This window comes from Tachypleus tridentatus, chromosome 1, assembly GCF_004210375.1.
Source record: "Tachypleus tridentatus isolate NWPU-2018 chromosome 1, ASM421037v1, whole genome shotgun sequence".
NCBI classification, from domain to species: Eukaryota; Metazoa; Arthropoda; class Merostomata; order Xiphosura; family Limulidae; genus Tachypleus; species Tachypleus tridentatus.
This window is the reverse complement of record NC_134825.1, coordinates 133,019,589-133,035,022: the sequence shown is the minus strand read 5'-3', so window position 1 is coordinate 133,035,022 and position 15,434 is coordinate 133,019,589. Positions and strand designations below refer to the sequence as shown.

Here is a 15,434-nt window from a genome sequence, read left to right as displayed (position 1 = left end):
TGTCCTCTGTTCTGGTATCCAAATAATTCAAATTTGGACTCATCTGTCCAAAGAACATTATTTCAGAAGTCCTGGTCTTTGTCTACATTCTCTCTGGCAAATTTCAGTCTGGCCTCGATGTTTCTCTTAGAGAGCAAAGGTTTCCTCCTTGCACACCTCCCATGCAAGTTACACTTGTGCAGTCTCTTTCTGATTGTAGAAGCATGCACTTTCACATCAACAGTAGCCAGAGCCTGCTGTAGGTCCTGTGATGACATTTTAGGATTTTTGGAGACCTTTTTTAGCATCTTGCGGTCTGCTCTCGGTGTGAACTTGCTTGGACGACCAGACCTGGGCATGTTGGCAGTTGTTTTGAAAGCCCTCCACTTGTTGACTATTTCCGGACAGTGGAATGGCTGACTTCAAACTCTTTTGAGATCTTTTTAAATCCTTTACCAGACTCATGAGCTGCTACAATTTTCTTTCTGAAGGCCTCAGACAGCTCTTTCGCTCTCACCATGGTGCTCACTCTCACTTCAACAGTCAGGAGCACACCAAACTAAATGTCTGAGGTTTAAATAGGGCAAGCCTCATTCACAATGCTGAGTAACGATCTTCTAATCACGTGCACCTGGAATGATACACCTGTGTGCGAGTTGAGCCATTTTATTTGGGTATAAATGTGGGGGTGTCCTAACTTTTCCTCAGTTCGAATATGCATTTTTGTAGCATGACATTTACAGAAGATCTTACAAAAATTAAAATTTATAATTAAAAATACAAGAAAGTTAGGAAATATCATTTCACATACCTGCACAAATTCAACTCAAAACAATCAGCAACCCAAATTCCCCTACAGCTACAAAACAGTTTTTAGTTTCACGAGGTATATTTTCTTTCAAAAATAAAAATTCTGTAATTATGGAGCTTCATCAAGTATCAACAGTTTCAAGTATCAATTATATAGATATTTTTTTTAAATTTAAATCAGTGCCATTACATAACAAACTTACTTTTTCAAAGTCTTTTGGAGAACTATTTTCTTTTCTCAATTTCTCCACTTCTAGACATCTGCTATTGTATGTTTCTTTTGACTAACAAATAAAGAACAGTCATAACTATACAGGGTTATGCTAATAAACAATAAAATTAAAAAAAAAATTCTACATTATTAAGAAAGCAAAGGTATAAAAATTTTATGTACTCATGGTTTATCATGTTTTGTATATACTAGTATAGTAAGTTGGCATTAATGCTATATATGGGTTGATACAAAATGAAAAACAGGTTTTTATACTACTACGACACAAACTGACACAAATAAACAATTCAAATTTGAACAAGCATCAATTATATACTAAATAGACCCAGATGTGAACATGTGATATGTAAACATTCCAAATATTTTGTTCCTTGGAAAGTTGATTTTATTCTACCTAAATTTGTCACTCCCTTAGAGATAACACCTAGTCTGCCCATGGATGCTTATGGCCAAAATGCTACATGTTGGACATAAGTTGATAATAGTCCTCTTCCAGGTGTAGATTAGTTGGTATGCTGAGTTAAACCTTTATGTTTTATTAACAATGGTGGTGCTTACATCTTAGAGGACAGTACCATAGAATTTGGAGTATAATTCTATTATCTCTCAGTTCAAACTCTTCAAATTCAAGCCATTAGTTTGGTAAATGAAGTTTAAGACCTTTGTTTAACACCAATAATAATATTCTAAAAACTGATAATTAATTCTTAATGAACATTCTACATTCTTTGGAGAAGTTGAGAGATATGACTATATACTAAAAGCACTGTCCTTCATTTTATACACATTATTTGATTGTGTTTGTGAGCTTGAATGTTAACATTTTCCAAATCTGAAAATGTATTTTGATACTCACCTCCTCAAACAGAATAGTTATATCTCTCACATGTTTGCCAATGTGATTTACATGCCACTAGCTTTGAGCTAACTCCAACCTAAAATGAATGTGTTTAATGCAATCTGTAATGGTGCATGATGATATTTTCCTGCAACAATAGCTCTTCACCAAAGTAAGATAATGCAACCTCCAAGTCAGTAACTCCCCTTATACACTTGCACTCAAAATAATTTCATTCTTAGACGAGGCCAAAAGAAAGTGCACCATAAATGACAAGGTCAGTGGGAATGTGTGCATAAGTGAGTATCTACAGGAAATAGATTTTAAGCTTTGGAAATTTTTAACTTCTAAGATAATACCTCACCTCCACAGAATAGCTAGAATCCCATAATAAATTGGTGTAGGAGCTAGTGCAAATTTAAGCTTAAATGAGTACCATTCAGGAAGTACCCAAAGGGAAAGCCCATGATTTGCAACACATGATGATAGGAACACAAACACATGGAAGACTAGATCTCTTTTCAATCAAGGTATATCTTTGGAAGGGTAAGAAGAAAATAAGCTCTAAGTGTAGCAAGAAAAATCAGAATAAGAACAGGACCATTTGACCACTTACACACAAATGATCAGCTAGCCAAGAAGTGTAGTGCAGTTAGGGTATGATCAAACCATACAGGAAGTGTTCACCTCGACTCAACTGGACAAATTTAGGTTGAAAGAGAAGAACATATCAGCTGTTTTAGAAGTGACTTGCACTAAACTGGCAGTGTTTACACCACCATACTTGTGTTAAAAGTCCAACCAATGAAGAACTCTCCAAAGTCCATCATTTCAGCAATGAATAACTGGTAAATGACAAATAACTGCAAGACTCAGCTTCAAGAGGAGGAGAATTTATAGTTGGTAGACTCAAAAAAGTATCCAGATCTTTATTGAATATCAAGTGGAAATGTATTTTACTGGAGACAGTGCAACGAGTGACTTTGAATCCATGTTTTTAACAGCTTACAAGCATGAGCTAGATAAGGGTGCAATCAACCTCACTGGTTATGTTTTTTTTCTGCAATAGTCTGTGGATTGGTATGATCTAGATAAAGCATATGAGTAAATTTTTACACCATGAGGACATCTAAAATGATCTGAACACTTCACATTACCCCTGGCTTAACACACATGATGGGAAATAAGCATACCCTGAGAAAGCATCACCAACAACATGATGTGATTCTGGAAAAAGGAAAAAAGAAAGCAAGCTTACCCATCTCAAAGATAGTAGGTTGACTGAAGAATGATGACCAGAGGGAGATAAACAGCCAAATGATGAAGATAATGAGCACTAAATGCGTGCAAAAATTTTGTCCAAGGGCTGGCAAACAAGAGAAGCAAGAGAATAAGACAGGTGACAAATGTGATGGGAAAAAAATGCAAAAGGGCCTGCAAGCATCATCATGCAGAGAAGGATACACCAACCAAAGTTGACAGACCTGTCAGGTAAGGGCAGAAAGTGAAATGTTCCTGGATGAAGTAGGGTCCTAGAAAAATAACAGATGATGGAAGAGTCCCCAAGAGTGCAAAGTTTGTAACAAGGAACATTGAACAGCCAAAACTGGTCATAGGAGCTGATCTGGATCAGAATAACAAAAAAGGTGAGAGGAGAAAAAGAGTGGTCACCATCCTAGGTGATCAAAATCTTACAGAGAAAGAATTAGTCCAGGTAAGGAAATAAATAAATATGATGGAATAAAGTTCTAGAAGCATCAAGAGCATAGATATCTGAATGATAATCACAGGTGAGGACAGGAAGAAAGCAAGTCTTAAACAAAAGGTGGAAGATGAAGTAAGATGGTAATGGATCAAACAGGACATGTGAGGGTGTGCACTACCACATCAGGGGTTCTTGTCAGTCATGGAAGTCAGCTGAAAGGGTCAGTGAAGAAAGGAGGATTGAAACAGTTTGTAGAGGACTAACAAAGCAAATACTCATGGTAAATATAAAGTTAAAGGTTAGTGGATAAGGTTGCCAGATAACAAGCAAAGAAGGTACTAACAAACCATGGTTGAACAACCACGTAAAAAGAGGCAAAAAAGATGGACCACAATAAAATCAGCTGGAAAGAATGGAATGACTAATGGACTAATGTTGAAAACTTGCCACTTATAGTAAGAGACCAAATGAAAGGACTACATGAATTGGATGAGAAGGCTACATGATTTGGGAGTCCAGCCCTAATGGCAACAGTCTTGAGAATCGTACATGTGAAGGTGGAGGAACAATACTTTTGGATTAAAATGGAGTTTGAGATGACGATGCAACAAAGAGGAAATACTAGGTAAGAGAAGGAAACCAGGGCTAAGTTGCCTGACAAGTTGTCACCCAATAAAAAAGGTGCTTGTAAGTGTGTATTACAGTTGTTTTCTTACTATAATTTCTAATATTGTTATACTATAATGGTAAGGTCAGGTAAAGCTTTGTTACATTTATTATTTTCTATTTAGAGTTTTGTATCTTCATGAACATTGGTTTTATTTTTGCCATAACATTTTAGGTGCATACAAGATGATGTGCTTTAACTAAAAAGTATGCTGCATTAATTGTAACTGATGTTGCACAGAGATGTGCTGTATTGTGGTTCTACAGAAAATTGTAAGTGTGGTGTAAGAGATAGAAGATATACAAAAGAAATATAAACCAATGAATATGGTTTGGGACAGTAACTGTTGTTCATGGGTTGCCTACGTGAGGAAGGCTATTGTGTTTGTTTATTGTTCCTTTCATTAATTAAATTGGTTCTACTAAATCACTATACAGAAATAACTTATATTTATTTCATTCATTATTATACTTTTGTTATAATGACCATTTTACATTTTTAACTTTATAATCCTTATGAGTAGATAAATGCAAATAGTATAGTTGATTTGCTATATTTGTGGTAGGGTTGATTTCAGTTTTGCTGTAGGTACAAAGCTTATTCTGGTCATAAGTTATTTTCCTTATTTACTTGGAAGTACCACATAGGTACTAGCAGATCCTGATCTACACTAGTAACATACAGAAAAAAAATGTTTACGAACATCGCAGATTCTGTTACATATAACAGGTATCTAGCGTATTATGGTGTACACAAGTAGTATATAGCTTATAGGGTATTTAAGTCCCATATGGATTAGAAGTAAATACAGATAAAAATGTGCATTGATATCAAAAATCACTGCAAAACTGCATTTCAAAAAAATGATTATTATAACAAGAAGAGTCAGAAAATTCTCAACAGTTCAAGTTGCATATTGGGACAATTACTTTCTATATAAAAATGAATTTGAACTTAGTTTCAATATTCAATAAATTGGACTGAACATTTCAACACTATTTGCAGAAAGAAAAAAAATAATCAATTCTCTTATGAGTTGTTAAAAATACTTCTTTTCTGTGAAGAACAGGATGCCAAGGAACAAATACATATGAGACTGAGGTCTCAAATAGTTTAGAAATTTTGCACAAATGCACTAAATTAAAACAAACCTGAAAAATCTAAAAATCTAAGAGAAAGGTAAAGAAGAGAAAATAAATGTAACAGTTTCTAGGGCACCATGTTTACATAAATAAAAAGCATCTAAACCATGGAGAAAAAAGTGTGTGTTATGAAAAAAAAAATACCAAAAGCCAAAACTGTGGCTACATTCCTGAAAAAAATCTTATAGACTTGTGATAACAGCAATTAATAGCACCAACATGAATATTAAACAATAATACAACCACAGAGAAACAAATGTATTTATGTACAGTTTTTGTGCACATTTAAACAAACATTTCCTTAAAACCATAATTTCTAAAAATGTTGATGACCTATAATAATCTTAAACAACTTGTACATACACTGAATACATGAATGGAAAAATGCATTGACTTCCGAGTTTCACATCCTAAACATTTTGGCTAAATGTGAACACACAGGTTCATTTTCAAGCAAAAACTGTATTTATCACATTAAATAAATCTTCTCATTAAATTACTACAGCATATCTGAAGCATGACAATAAAAGTCAAACAAACATAGAGATTCAGGACTACAACTGGCATACTGACTGCTAATTTTAATTGTTACTGTTGAGATAACATTAAATTCAGATAAAATTTCTAAAACTTGGAGTCAGATTTGTTCCTTAGTTTTCTTATGGTTAGCTTGAGTAGAACACAAGACTTATTAACAGTGAAATATTAGGTCAACACAACACATCAGTTTCAAATTAGGGGCGCTACAAAACCAGACAGCACTTTTTGCAAAACCAAAGTAATATCATCTGGTGTGGTGTGGTGTGGTGTGTGTGTGTGTGTGTGTTTAACAACTCTAGTATCAATATTTAGTGATTATACTATTTGATCTTTGACAGACAGAAAAATAGCAAAATACAAATTTCTGAGGAAGTCAATGTGCATTATATATGTCTAACCTCAGCTTCCTTTCCACTAATCAATGAATAATGGTTGTTGCACAAGCCATTTTTACTGTATGGTTTTCTTTAAAAGCCCATCTAGAACCTTACCTAAAGTTCAGAGAAAAATCTAAATACTAAGTTTAAAATCAGATTATACATTAATTTACAAAACCTTTTTTTTTTTACCAAACTTGGTTGTAATTTATTGAAAACCATTTGCAGAGATGTATAACAAGTTTCACTGCAATTAATATATATCTAGCTTATAATAACTATCTTAAAATGGAGTTGTTTACCATTCCAAAAACAAAATAAGCACATGCCAATGACTCAGAAAACATACATAAAACGTTTAGTAAAACCCCATTATAAAAATTAAATCATAAAAAGTGTATTTACACCTTAATACAAATTATGATGCAAATAATGCTTTCAAAATTAGAAACAGGAGGATAACTGCATTGAAGAAATATGCAAAAATATTTATCTTTACATTTCTTTTAACATATTTAAAAACATCCACGGAAAGGTATAAGACATGGCTACACATCTAAATGCTTGTTGTTGTTGTTGTTGGTGGTGGTTTTTTTTTGGTGGGGAGACATTCACTACACCAAGTCATTCACCATTTTAATAAGCGAATAATATACTTTCTATAGTATTAAACAGTAGCTTACCTTTGATAAAGATGTTATTGTCTGTTGAATAGATTGTACTACTTCTAATGTCCCAGATTCCTCTTCTTTAACCTTAAGAAAAATTCAAACTATCAACAACATGATGACAAAGTGACAAGTCTTTATTAACATTGCTATTAATAGCAAAATTAGTAACCTACAAAAAATATTATCTGCGAGTATACGTTTCTAGTTGTCACTAGTGTGTACACAACTTAAAACACATGCTCATTTACAAGATGTATAAAAACTACTTGACCTAAACTGAATTATAACATATTTTCTTTTTTAGGAAGTAGTCAATTATTGACATTTATAGTTTGGAAACAGCTGTATATTGGATAACAGATTTATTTTGTTAACACATTTCATGTGTAACAGTGAGACATGATCACATACAACATTAAAAGTAGAATTACATTCGGATTACAAATATATCCAATCAAATAATTATTTATTTATGATATCAGCTCCATCTGTTTTTAATGTAATTAACTGAATATAAATATAATGGTGTTTCTAACTTTTTTTTTTTTTTTATCTATATTAGATTTGAATGCTTTGATTCTCCATGCTTCACAATTTTTCCATCTAAGTTTTTCTCTACTTTCAATACTTTAACATTTTTTAAAATTTATTTTGTGTTTTTAATCTTATGTTAATTTATGTTCAACTATCTTTGTTTCTCGTGCTTCTTTCACTTAGACATTACTTTTCTCTATATTTCTATTATAAAGAAACTTTTGCAGCGTAAATATTCTATTTTGTATACTGTGCCATTGCCATATTTTTCATTACTGTACAATTTCAGTAAAAATTATAAATGTTGGTTCCTATTTGGTAATAACTTTAGTTTTTAAATTTGCATTTTTTACTTTATTTGAATCATAAGCTAAATTTGTAATTAATAATACAAACAGTATTAATACATAAATATGTTTCGCTTCTTGATCTTCATGGGTGTATTGGTAAGTTATCTTGTTGTTCTTGTTAACTTTTACTTGGTTTATTGTTTTCTTGAATGTCATTAATTTGGCTTAGAAGGTACTCATTTTACATTTTGAAACATTCTTTTTCCACATTTTCACTGGTGCTTAATCTCAGTGCTGTTATCATGCTTTCTTTTAATGTTCTGATTTTTAGTTTTTACCATTTATAGAAAACCAGTTCACATTAGTTCAACACTCAGTCTTATTTTGGAGTTTTTAAAATTAATATTGATTTTTATCCATATATAGTTTATACAATCATTTCTTTCTTTATCTCATGTAAACTTTATGTTCTTATGTTGTCTGTTAATGTGAATTTCATTCATTGTGAACTATCTGCAGTTTAACTGTGTAGTAATAGAGCACGTACTAGTGATTCCTTAAGAAAGAGAAAAATAACGTTTGTGTGTTTGTGTGTGTTAAAACAAAGGAAAAACAAAAGCCAAAAACAAAAACTTGTCTGATAAAATTTAATAGTAATAATATAAAAATAACTAGTCTTCCAAGGTTAAATTATACAAAACTCAATCACTAATGAGAAATTCATTTATCTCTCTTTTCTTTTCTCGAATGTTAATGCATTGCCCTTCATAAAAATATAAAAACCATAATTTTTTTCCTAGTACCAAAGAAATTACACAAATAATATGGACAATAATATAATATACAATAAAAATGTATTAATGTCTTATGACAAGAATAATTAAACTATGTTAAGAGCTTTGTTTAACTCAGAGTTAGTTTCCAAATCGAGATAAATCCAAATTTTCCTTACCAGTTTGTGTTTTTTATGCTGTTCATCACAGTATTTATGCACCTCTTTAACTAAATCTTGTATCCTTTGCACCATTTCACTATGAAGAGATGAAAGCTTCTCTGTTGAAACTTTTAAGACTTGCCACAATGGAGCAAAGGTTCTAAGGAAAAAAAGAAAAAAGTTTTACTTCATTTTGACTTAAAACTATTTCTACTTTTTAAAATTTTTGAATAGATAAAGTGATAATATTTACTGTTTTGAGATCAAAATCCTAGATACAATGAAGTGAGTTAATATTGAGAAACCTCTCTTCTTAGAAACTTTCTTCTTACTAACTTGTATACAGACATGATAAATTGTGATTAAATAGGTTTTACATGGTACCTTGGAAAAGTAACACAAAAAAGATTAGTGATGTCTCCTGATATACGTGGAAACAAAATTATATTTCTAAACATATCTTCCCCATAGATATATTAAACAAACATCTTAAGAGAGTTTGTGCTTATAATTTAAATCCTGTTAATGGTATCTCTATAAAATAGAATTACCCAGAAATATAAAAGTTATGCACATAGCAAATGATATAGTTATGATACATTTATATAGCTTAACTTTGTGTTATCATTCTTTAAATAAAAATGGAACCTCAAAAGTCCTATTAATTCAGACTTGACTTCAGTTAGCAAGTCTAATATCCAATGATTTAAACTGTTCTCATCAGGTAAGTTAAAGTGTGACTGTTACAACCATTTAAAGAGTTACATTCAAAATTTAAATAAACTACTTTATTATCAATGAATAAGAATAAACCTAGCATCAAAATATAGCTAATAAATAAACTTTTAATATTATACAGTAAAACCTGTCTAAGCTGGGAACTGTATAGGGTGGAAACCTTTTGAAGCTGGAAATATCAAAATTTTGCAGCATTATCTTAAGGTTTCTCTTACAAAATGCCCTCTACATGGTAGAACCTGCATAATACTGACATAAAACTATCTTTCACCTATCTCATCTATCAACAAGTAGAATTAGAACCTGAGTAAGGTGGAAAAAATGTTTTTGAATAAATATTAATAAATTCTCAATTAATAACTTGTTTAAATATTAATAAATCCTCAAACATTTTGTTACAGTAAGTATTGGTTAAATATATTCTATTCTTTTTTCTGCCATCATTATTACGGAGGTAGCTATTTGAAAGAATAATTGACGGTACTTTTAGTCACATTTGCTGATGGAAATCTAGAGAAACCATGGGTAATAAGGTAAAAGTGAAAATCCATGCTGTTTCAAAAATTTAAGGAAGAATGAACTTTCTGTGGAATGGAAAGTGAATAATAAAGCATGGATGACAATGACTATATTTGAAGAATTTTTGAACAAATTAAACAAAAGAATGGAACAATAAAATATTAATATTCTACTTATCCTAGATAATGCAACTTGTCACCTAAAAGTTCAACTTTCAAATGTTCCTTTAGTCTTTCTACCTCTATATACAACATCAGTTCTACAGCCACTAGGTAATGGAATTATAGCGTCTAAAATTAAAATACAGAAAATTGATGTTTCAGCATATTATTGCAAACATGGATGACTGTAAGAGAGCATCTAAAATGACCCTGAAAATTGACATGTTAGATGCAATTGCATTTTAAAGTAATTCAATGAAATGCGTAAAAGATGAAGGTGTAATAAAGTGCATTTGAAACTGTGGATTTATTCTTGATAATGACGGAGATTGTGGAGAAGTTGTTTGTTACGATGATTTTAGTGAAATCCAAACTCTGAATAAGAAGATGGTTGCAGATGATTCTGTGAATGTAGAATGTTTTGTGAATGTTGACAAGAATGCTTTAACAGAAACTGATGAAATTGATTTAAAATCTGTAATAGAATTGCAAGATGGTAACAGTGTGAAAGATTCAGAAGATGAACAAAATGGAAAAGATAGTGAGGAAATAGAAATTCCTACTTCATCACAAATGTTAAGTTATATTAACGCTATTAAATTGTGTGCAAAAATGAAAAGAGAAAGTGAACTTTGTGGAAAGGCCACAGAATTAGCATTCTCTTTTAACTGCATAAGAATGCCCATTAAAAAATGAAATAGTTGAAATTGGACACTTTCTTCAAATAAATTTAAGATTTTGTGTATTTATGTATATTTGGAATGTCTATTTTTGTCCTCATTCTAATAAATGTAGCATAAACAGTATAACATTTTTCACAAATGCTTTACTTCCCTTGAACCAAGCAAGTATAACATTTCACTCAAAAATTATATGTAATTAAGAAAATGTATGTTCACTGTCTAAGCAGGAAAACCTGCTCACACCGGAAATTTTACTCGGTCCCATGCTATTTTGCCTTAGACAGGTTTTACTGTATAAAGTTTGAAATTCTTAATTTTAGAAGGAAATAAAAAAAACAAAAAACCTTTTTCTGCACTAGTATGAAAATGAGGTTTGCTCTATAGGTTTTCTCTCTTTTCTAATTTATTTACCACCCCTCTAAAAAGAAAGGAATTTAAGTTAAATTATTCATTAGAATACAATTTTATATGGTTGTGGAGCCATAAACCAAGTAAATAGGAAGAAGGATAAAAGACACATGATAAAAAAATGAAACATGACTGTATAAAATTTAGCAAGTGTATAGTAACTGTATCATATGTATAAGATATTAGTTTAATTATATTGTTTTTCTTCCATACATCATGGTTGATATACCAGTAAGATGAATTACATGCAATCCAATAAAGGCATAAGGAACTTTGTCCCTGGAGGAAGAAAAATCACAGAAAATGTTGAGTAGAAGAAGGGAACCCTGAAAATTTGTAGCATGAGCAGGGCAGAAAAGTCTGTCTGGGTCCTAACAAGCACAGAAGACTGTAACAGAAGGATAGAGGTCTTCCCAATGATTGGCTAAAGACTAAGAAATGAAAGACTGGTCAGGAGAAATAAGAACATGAGAATGATGAAATGGGCAAGAGATGAGTCGCTAGCACAAATATGTAAATCACAGCAACCACAAGTGAGGAGAAAGGTGAATATGTCTAAAAAGAAGGCAGTAGAAGTTGCAGGTTGTTGATAATTTGAATGGGCATAGATATGAGTGTTGGATGACACTAAGGTCCCAGTTTAGCACAAAAAAGGGAGAGTGTCTATGAATAAGAAAAGACCAAAACAAGGTAGAGAGAACAGGGGAGAAAACATCTTGTGGTAATGAATGTGCAAGTTAGAGGAACACAAGAATTACCAGAGGGGAAGTCTGGCTCAAAAGTGCAGGATAATACTAAATCAAATGTGAAGATGGTAGGACACAATCTTGTGATGGAAGGAGATGGTAGATGTTGAAGCAATAGGGTGTAGAATTGGCAAGGAAAGAAGGTTAGACTGTCAAGTGGCACAGAAGAGAGAATCAAAGGTAAGCCAGCCAGAAAAATACCACCAAGAAAAAGTGACAGAGTCTTCAACCAAGGGAAGGGTCAGAAAGGTGGTTGAGCATTACAAGAAGTAAAAAACCAGACCCAGTGAAATGCAGAAACAGCCACGAATAAGGGATGGAGAAGAGCCGATTAGAAGAGAGGATGCAGAAAACTGAGAGGGTTGACTAAGCAATGATGAGTTGAATCCTTAAAAGAGCACCCTTAATGGAAGCTAGAAGAGATGAGACATTCCTACAATCCTATTCATAGTACCTGCTATATGACAGGTGATGAAACAAAACTGTTGAGAACTGGCCAAAGAAGGATGTTCTGGATTGGAATACTCAATGGCAGTTAACTGAAGAAAAACCAAGGAGTGGATCGCAGCTGAGAATTAGTTTAAACACTACCTCAGTGAATAAGATACTGAGATTAGGAGACCACAGGAGTTCAAATTGTGACAGATGGGCACCCATGCAACCCAACGTGATGGAAACATTACCAACAAGCTCAACACATTTGACAATGGGTAGAAGAGGAAATTGAGAAGCAAAATGGCGAGAAACTAAGAACAAATAAAAAGAACAATTATGGAAGGCAGGTTAGGAACAGTGTGAAAACAACTGAAAAAAGCAAGGATAGATTATGAACAGCCTCAGTTAACCTTAGGATAGAGGAATATCCTTAACCATTAATCTTCAGTAACAAGGAAGTGAGTAATAAATAAAAGGTAGAAGGGGAATAGCTACAATGGAGAACTTTGCCTACAAGATAAGGTTGGCTGACTATAACATACGTACTCAATCCTAACATAGCCTTTGTCTTAGAATTAAGTTACATAATAATAATAACCTACATTCTAATAATCTTTACGCATTTTGCGTGTATATGTAATAGACTTTATATCCATTAGTTTAAATTCAGCTTATAGGTAGGTTGCACATCAGACTAAATACATTGCTTTATGACACAAATATGAACAAAAGATAAGTTATTTGTTAATGTTCTGTATAAACATTACAATTAAAGATAAACTTAATTACTTTAGTGTGAAGCAGTGATACATTAATGTAATATATTTCATTTTCAGATGTTAGGCTTAACAGTGTTGTAAACAGGTTACTTGTATTTAAGTTTTAAGTATTTATCCCCAGGCTACAAATACAATGGTTAAGACTAATGTATGAATTAATACTCATAGTTTGTTAGGTGTGATGGGTGCCATAGGTAGATCTTACTTGAAAACATGGGATTGATGTGTGCTTTAAAAGGAAGCTAGTACTAAAGATCTGCAATACATTTGTACAGTTTGCAGGTTGGAGGAGAGATTGGAGGCTATCCTAATTAAAGCACAAGCATTATAGTACGATCTGACTTTTTTGCAAGGATTATTAAACTACGGGTACACAATGGTGAAGACCGGGATAAACTAAATGCAGCAAAAATAAGATGTAGAGAAAAGTTAAGCATAGGAAGAAATAACAGAAGTAGTTTTAAGGCTGGGTTTAATTTTTACTATTATAATGCTAGAAGGTTCAGGAACTTAGTTGTTAAGCAGTATGTATGTGTATGGGTGTGTTAGTCTAAGGATTCTTCTCCAGTATGTGTTTGACTGTTTGGTGATAAAGAAACAGTACATACTCTGCTTGTTTTTAAAATAATATATGTATATATATTCAAAAGAAAGTAAATGTGCATACAAAAATTTATTTAGATTCATGAGACTGGAGAGAGCCTAGTACCACCTACCTCAAGCACACAGCACATGTGAATATGATAAGTTGACACATCAATCTAGGAACCCAACATCCATTACGAAAAAAAATAACTAGATAATTTTAACCATTTCAAACTGAAAACCCATCAAAGTCAAGGAGGAGAGAGAATGGCCTAACTGAGATGCACAAAAAAAGAAAAATCACCCAAACTGACAAGATATTGGATAGGTCACAGTAAGGACTTCTCCAACTTGATTAACAACCCATTATAGCCACCTCTAGGAGCAGCTGATGAGAGTAACAAGTAGAATAAAATAAGTTCAAAATAAGTGGTCAGTAGCCAGTCAACCAAAGAAAGAGGATTCATAGAGAAATGGGGCATTAGATAAAACATAGCATACCTGAGAAATCAGTTAGAAAAATGCCATAGTAGGCCTAGCTGGTTCAGTAGGAGGGGTTGGGAAAAACATGGCAAAATCTTCATCAGCCTGAATTGGTTTAACTTAAGAGAATTAATATTCTACCAGTATGATTAACCACATGATGGATAATAGCAGAGAAATCCAAAGATGGGTCCTTTCCATCTGCAACTTTTCAATGAAAAGAAACATTAATGAAGATATCCTGCTTCAGCAATTAAACTATTAAAATCACAAAAGCTGATGGCATGTGTAAATATCTTCTTTTGCATAAAGAATGGGTGCCAGTAATGTAGAATATTTATTTATGTGAGAGGAGGTAATGTACTGTATCAGAATAATATAATTAGTACTATCTGCACTAAACAGTCTTATATCTAGCAATAAGAAATAAAAATAGTTTCTTTAGAGCACTAACTACAATGGAAGATTTTGATATAATGGGAATAACTAAAACAAGGTTAAACAAGTGATTCTGATGACCAAAATTTCTTTAAAATTCAGAATTACAAGCTATTTAATAGGGGTTGAGTACTAAAGAAAGAAAGAGTGTGTGTGTGCGTGTGTGCGTGCGTGTTTTCTTATAGCAATACACATTGAGCTAGCTGCTGAGTCCACTGACTAAAAAGAGTGAGGAGGAGCAATTTTATATGTAAGTGTGAATTATATCCAATTGAAATTAAAGATATCAAAGATAATAAAGGATATTAAATCCATATTTGTGTTTCTGTTAGCAGATATAAAAGAGTAAGGCTACTTGTGAAACTTTGTTACAGAACACTAGATAATACTGATGAAATTAATAAGAAAGATAACAGTGAGATTAAGACTTCAGCCATTAATGAGATTATACTTGTGAGCAATTTTAATATCAGACATATAGTTTGTTAACATCAAACCACAAGGGAAAAAGGTTTTTACAAACTTTTCATGATGGTTTTCTTTATCAACTGGTCAAGGAACTTACTAGGAACAATGTTATTTTAGATTTAGTGTTAACTTCTACAACAGAAATGGTTGAAAGGATGAAACCTGGGGAACATCTGGATAAAAGTGTTCATTTGTCTATTAGGTTTGATAGTTTGATGCATATGGAAATCAGGAGTAATGACATTTTGGTTATAAATTTCAAGAAAAGCAAA

General features: G+C 32.3%; 1 protein-coding gene across 7 annotated transcripts in view; it reads right to left on the bottom strand.

Annotated features, from left to right (window-relative positions):
* The window catches only part of LOC143224685 (F-BAR domain only protein 2), a 145,708-nt gene that overhangs the window by 101,121 nt on the left and 29,153 nt on the right, over positions 1-15,434 (bottom strand). For all 7 annotated transcript variants that reach the window (XM_076452884.1, XM_076452864.1, XM_076452855.1 and 4 more), the window contains exons 4-6: positions 8,738-8,879; positions 6,974-7,045; positions 993-1,073 (exon numbers count right to left, since the gene is read on the bottom strand). In XM_076452884.1, coding sequence (XP_076308999.1) covers positions 993-1,073; positions 6,974-7,045; positions 8,738-8,879 — 295 coding nt within the window. The remainder of the gene's footprint in view (positions 1-992; positions 1,074-6,973; positions 7,046-8,737; positions 8,880-15,434) is intronic.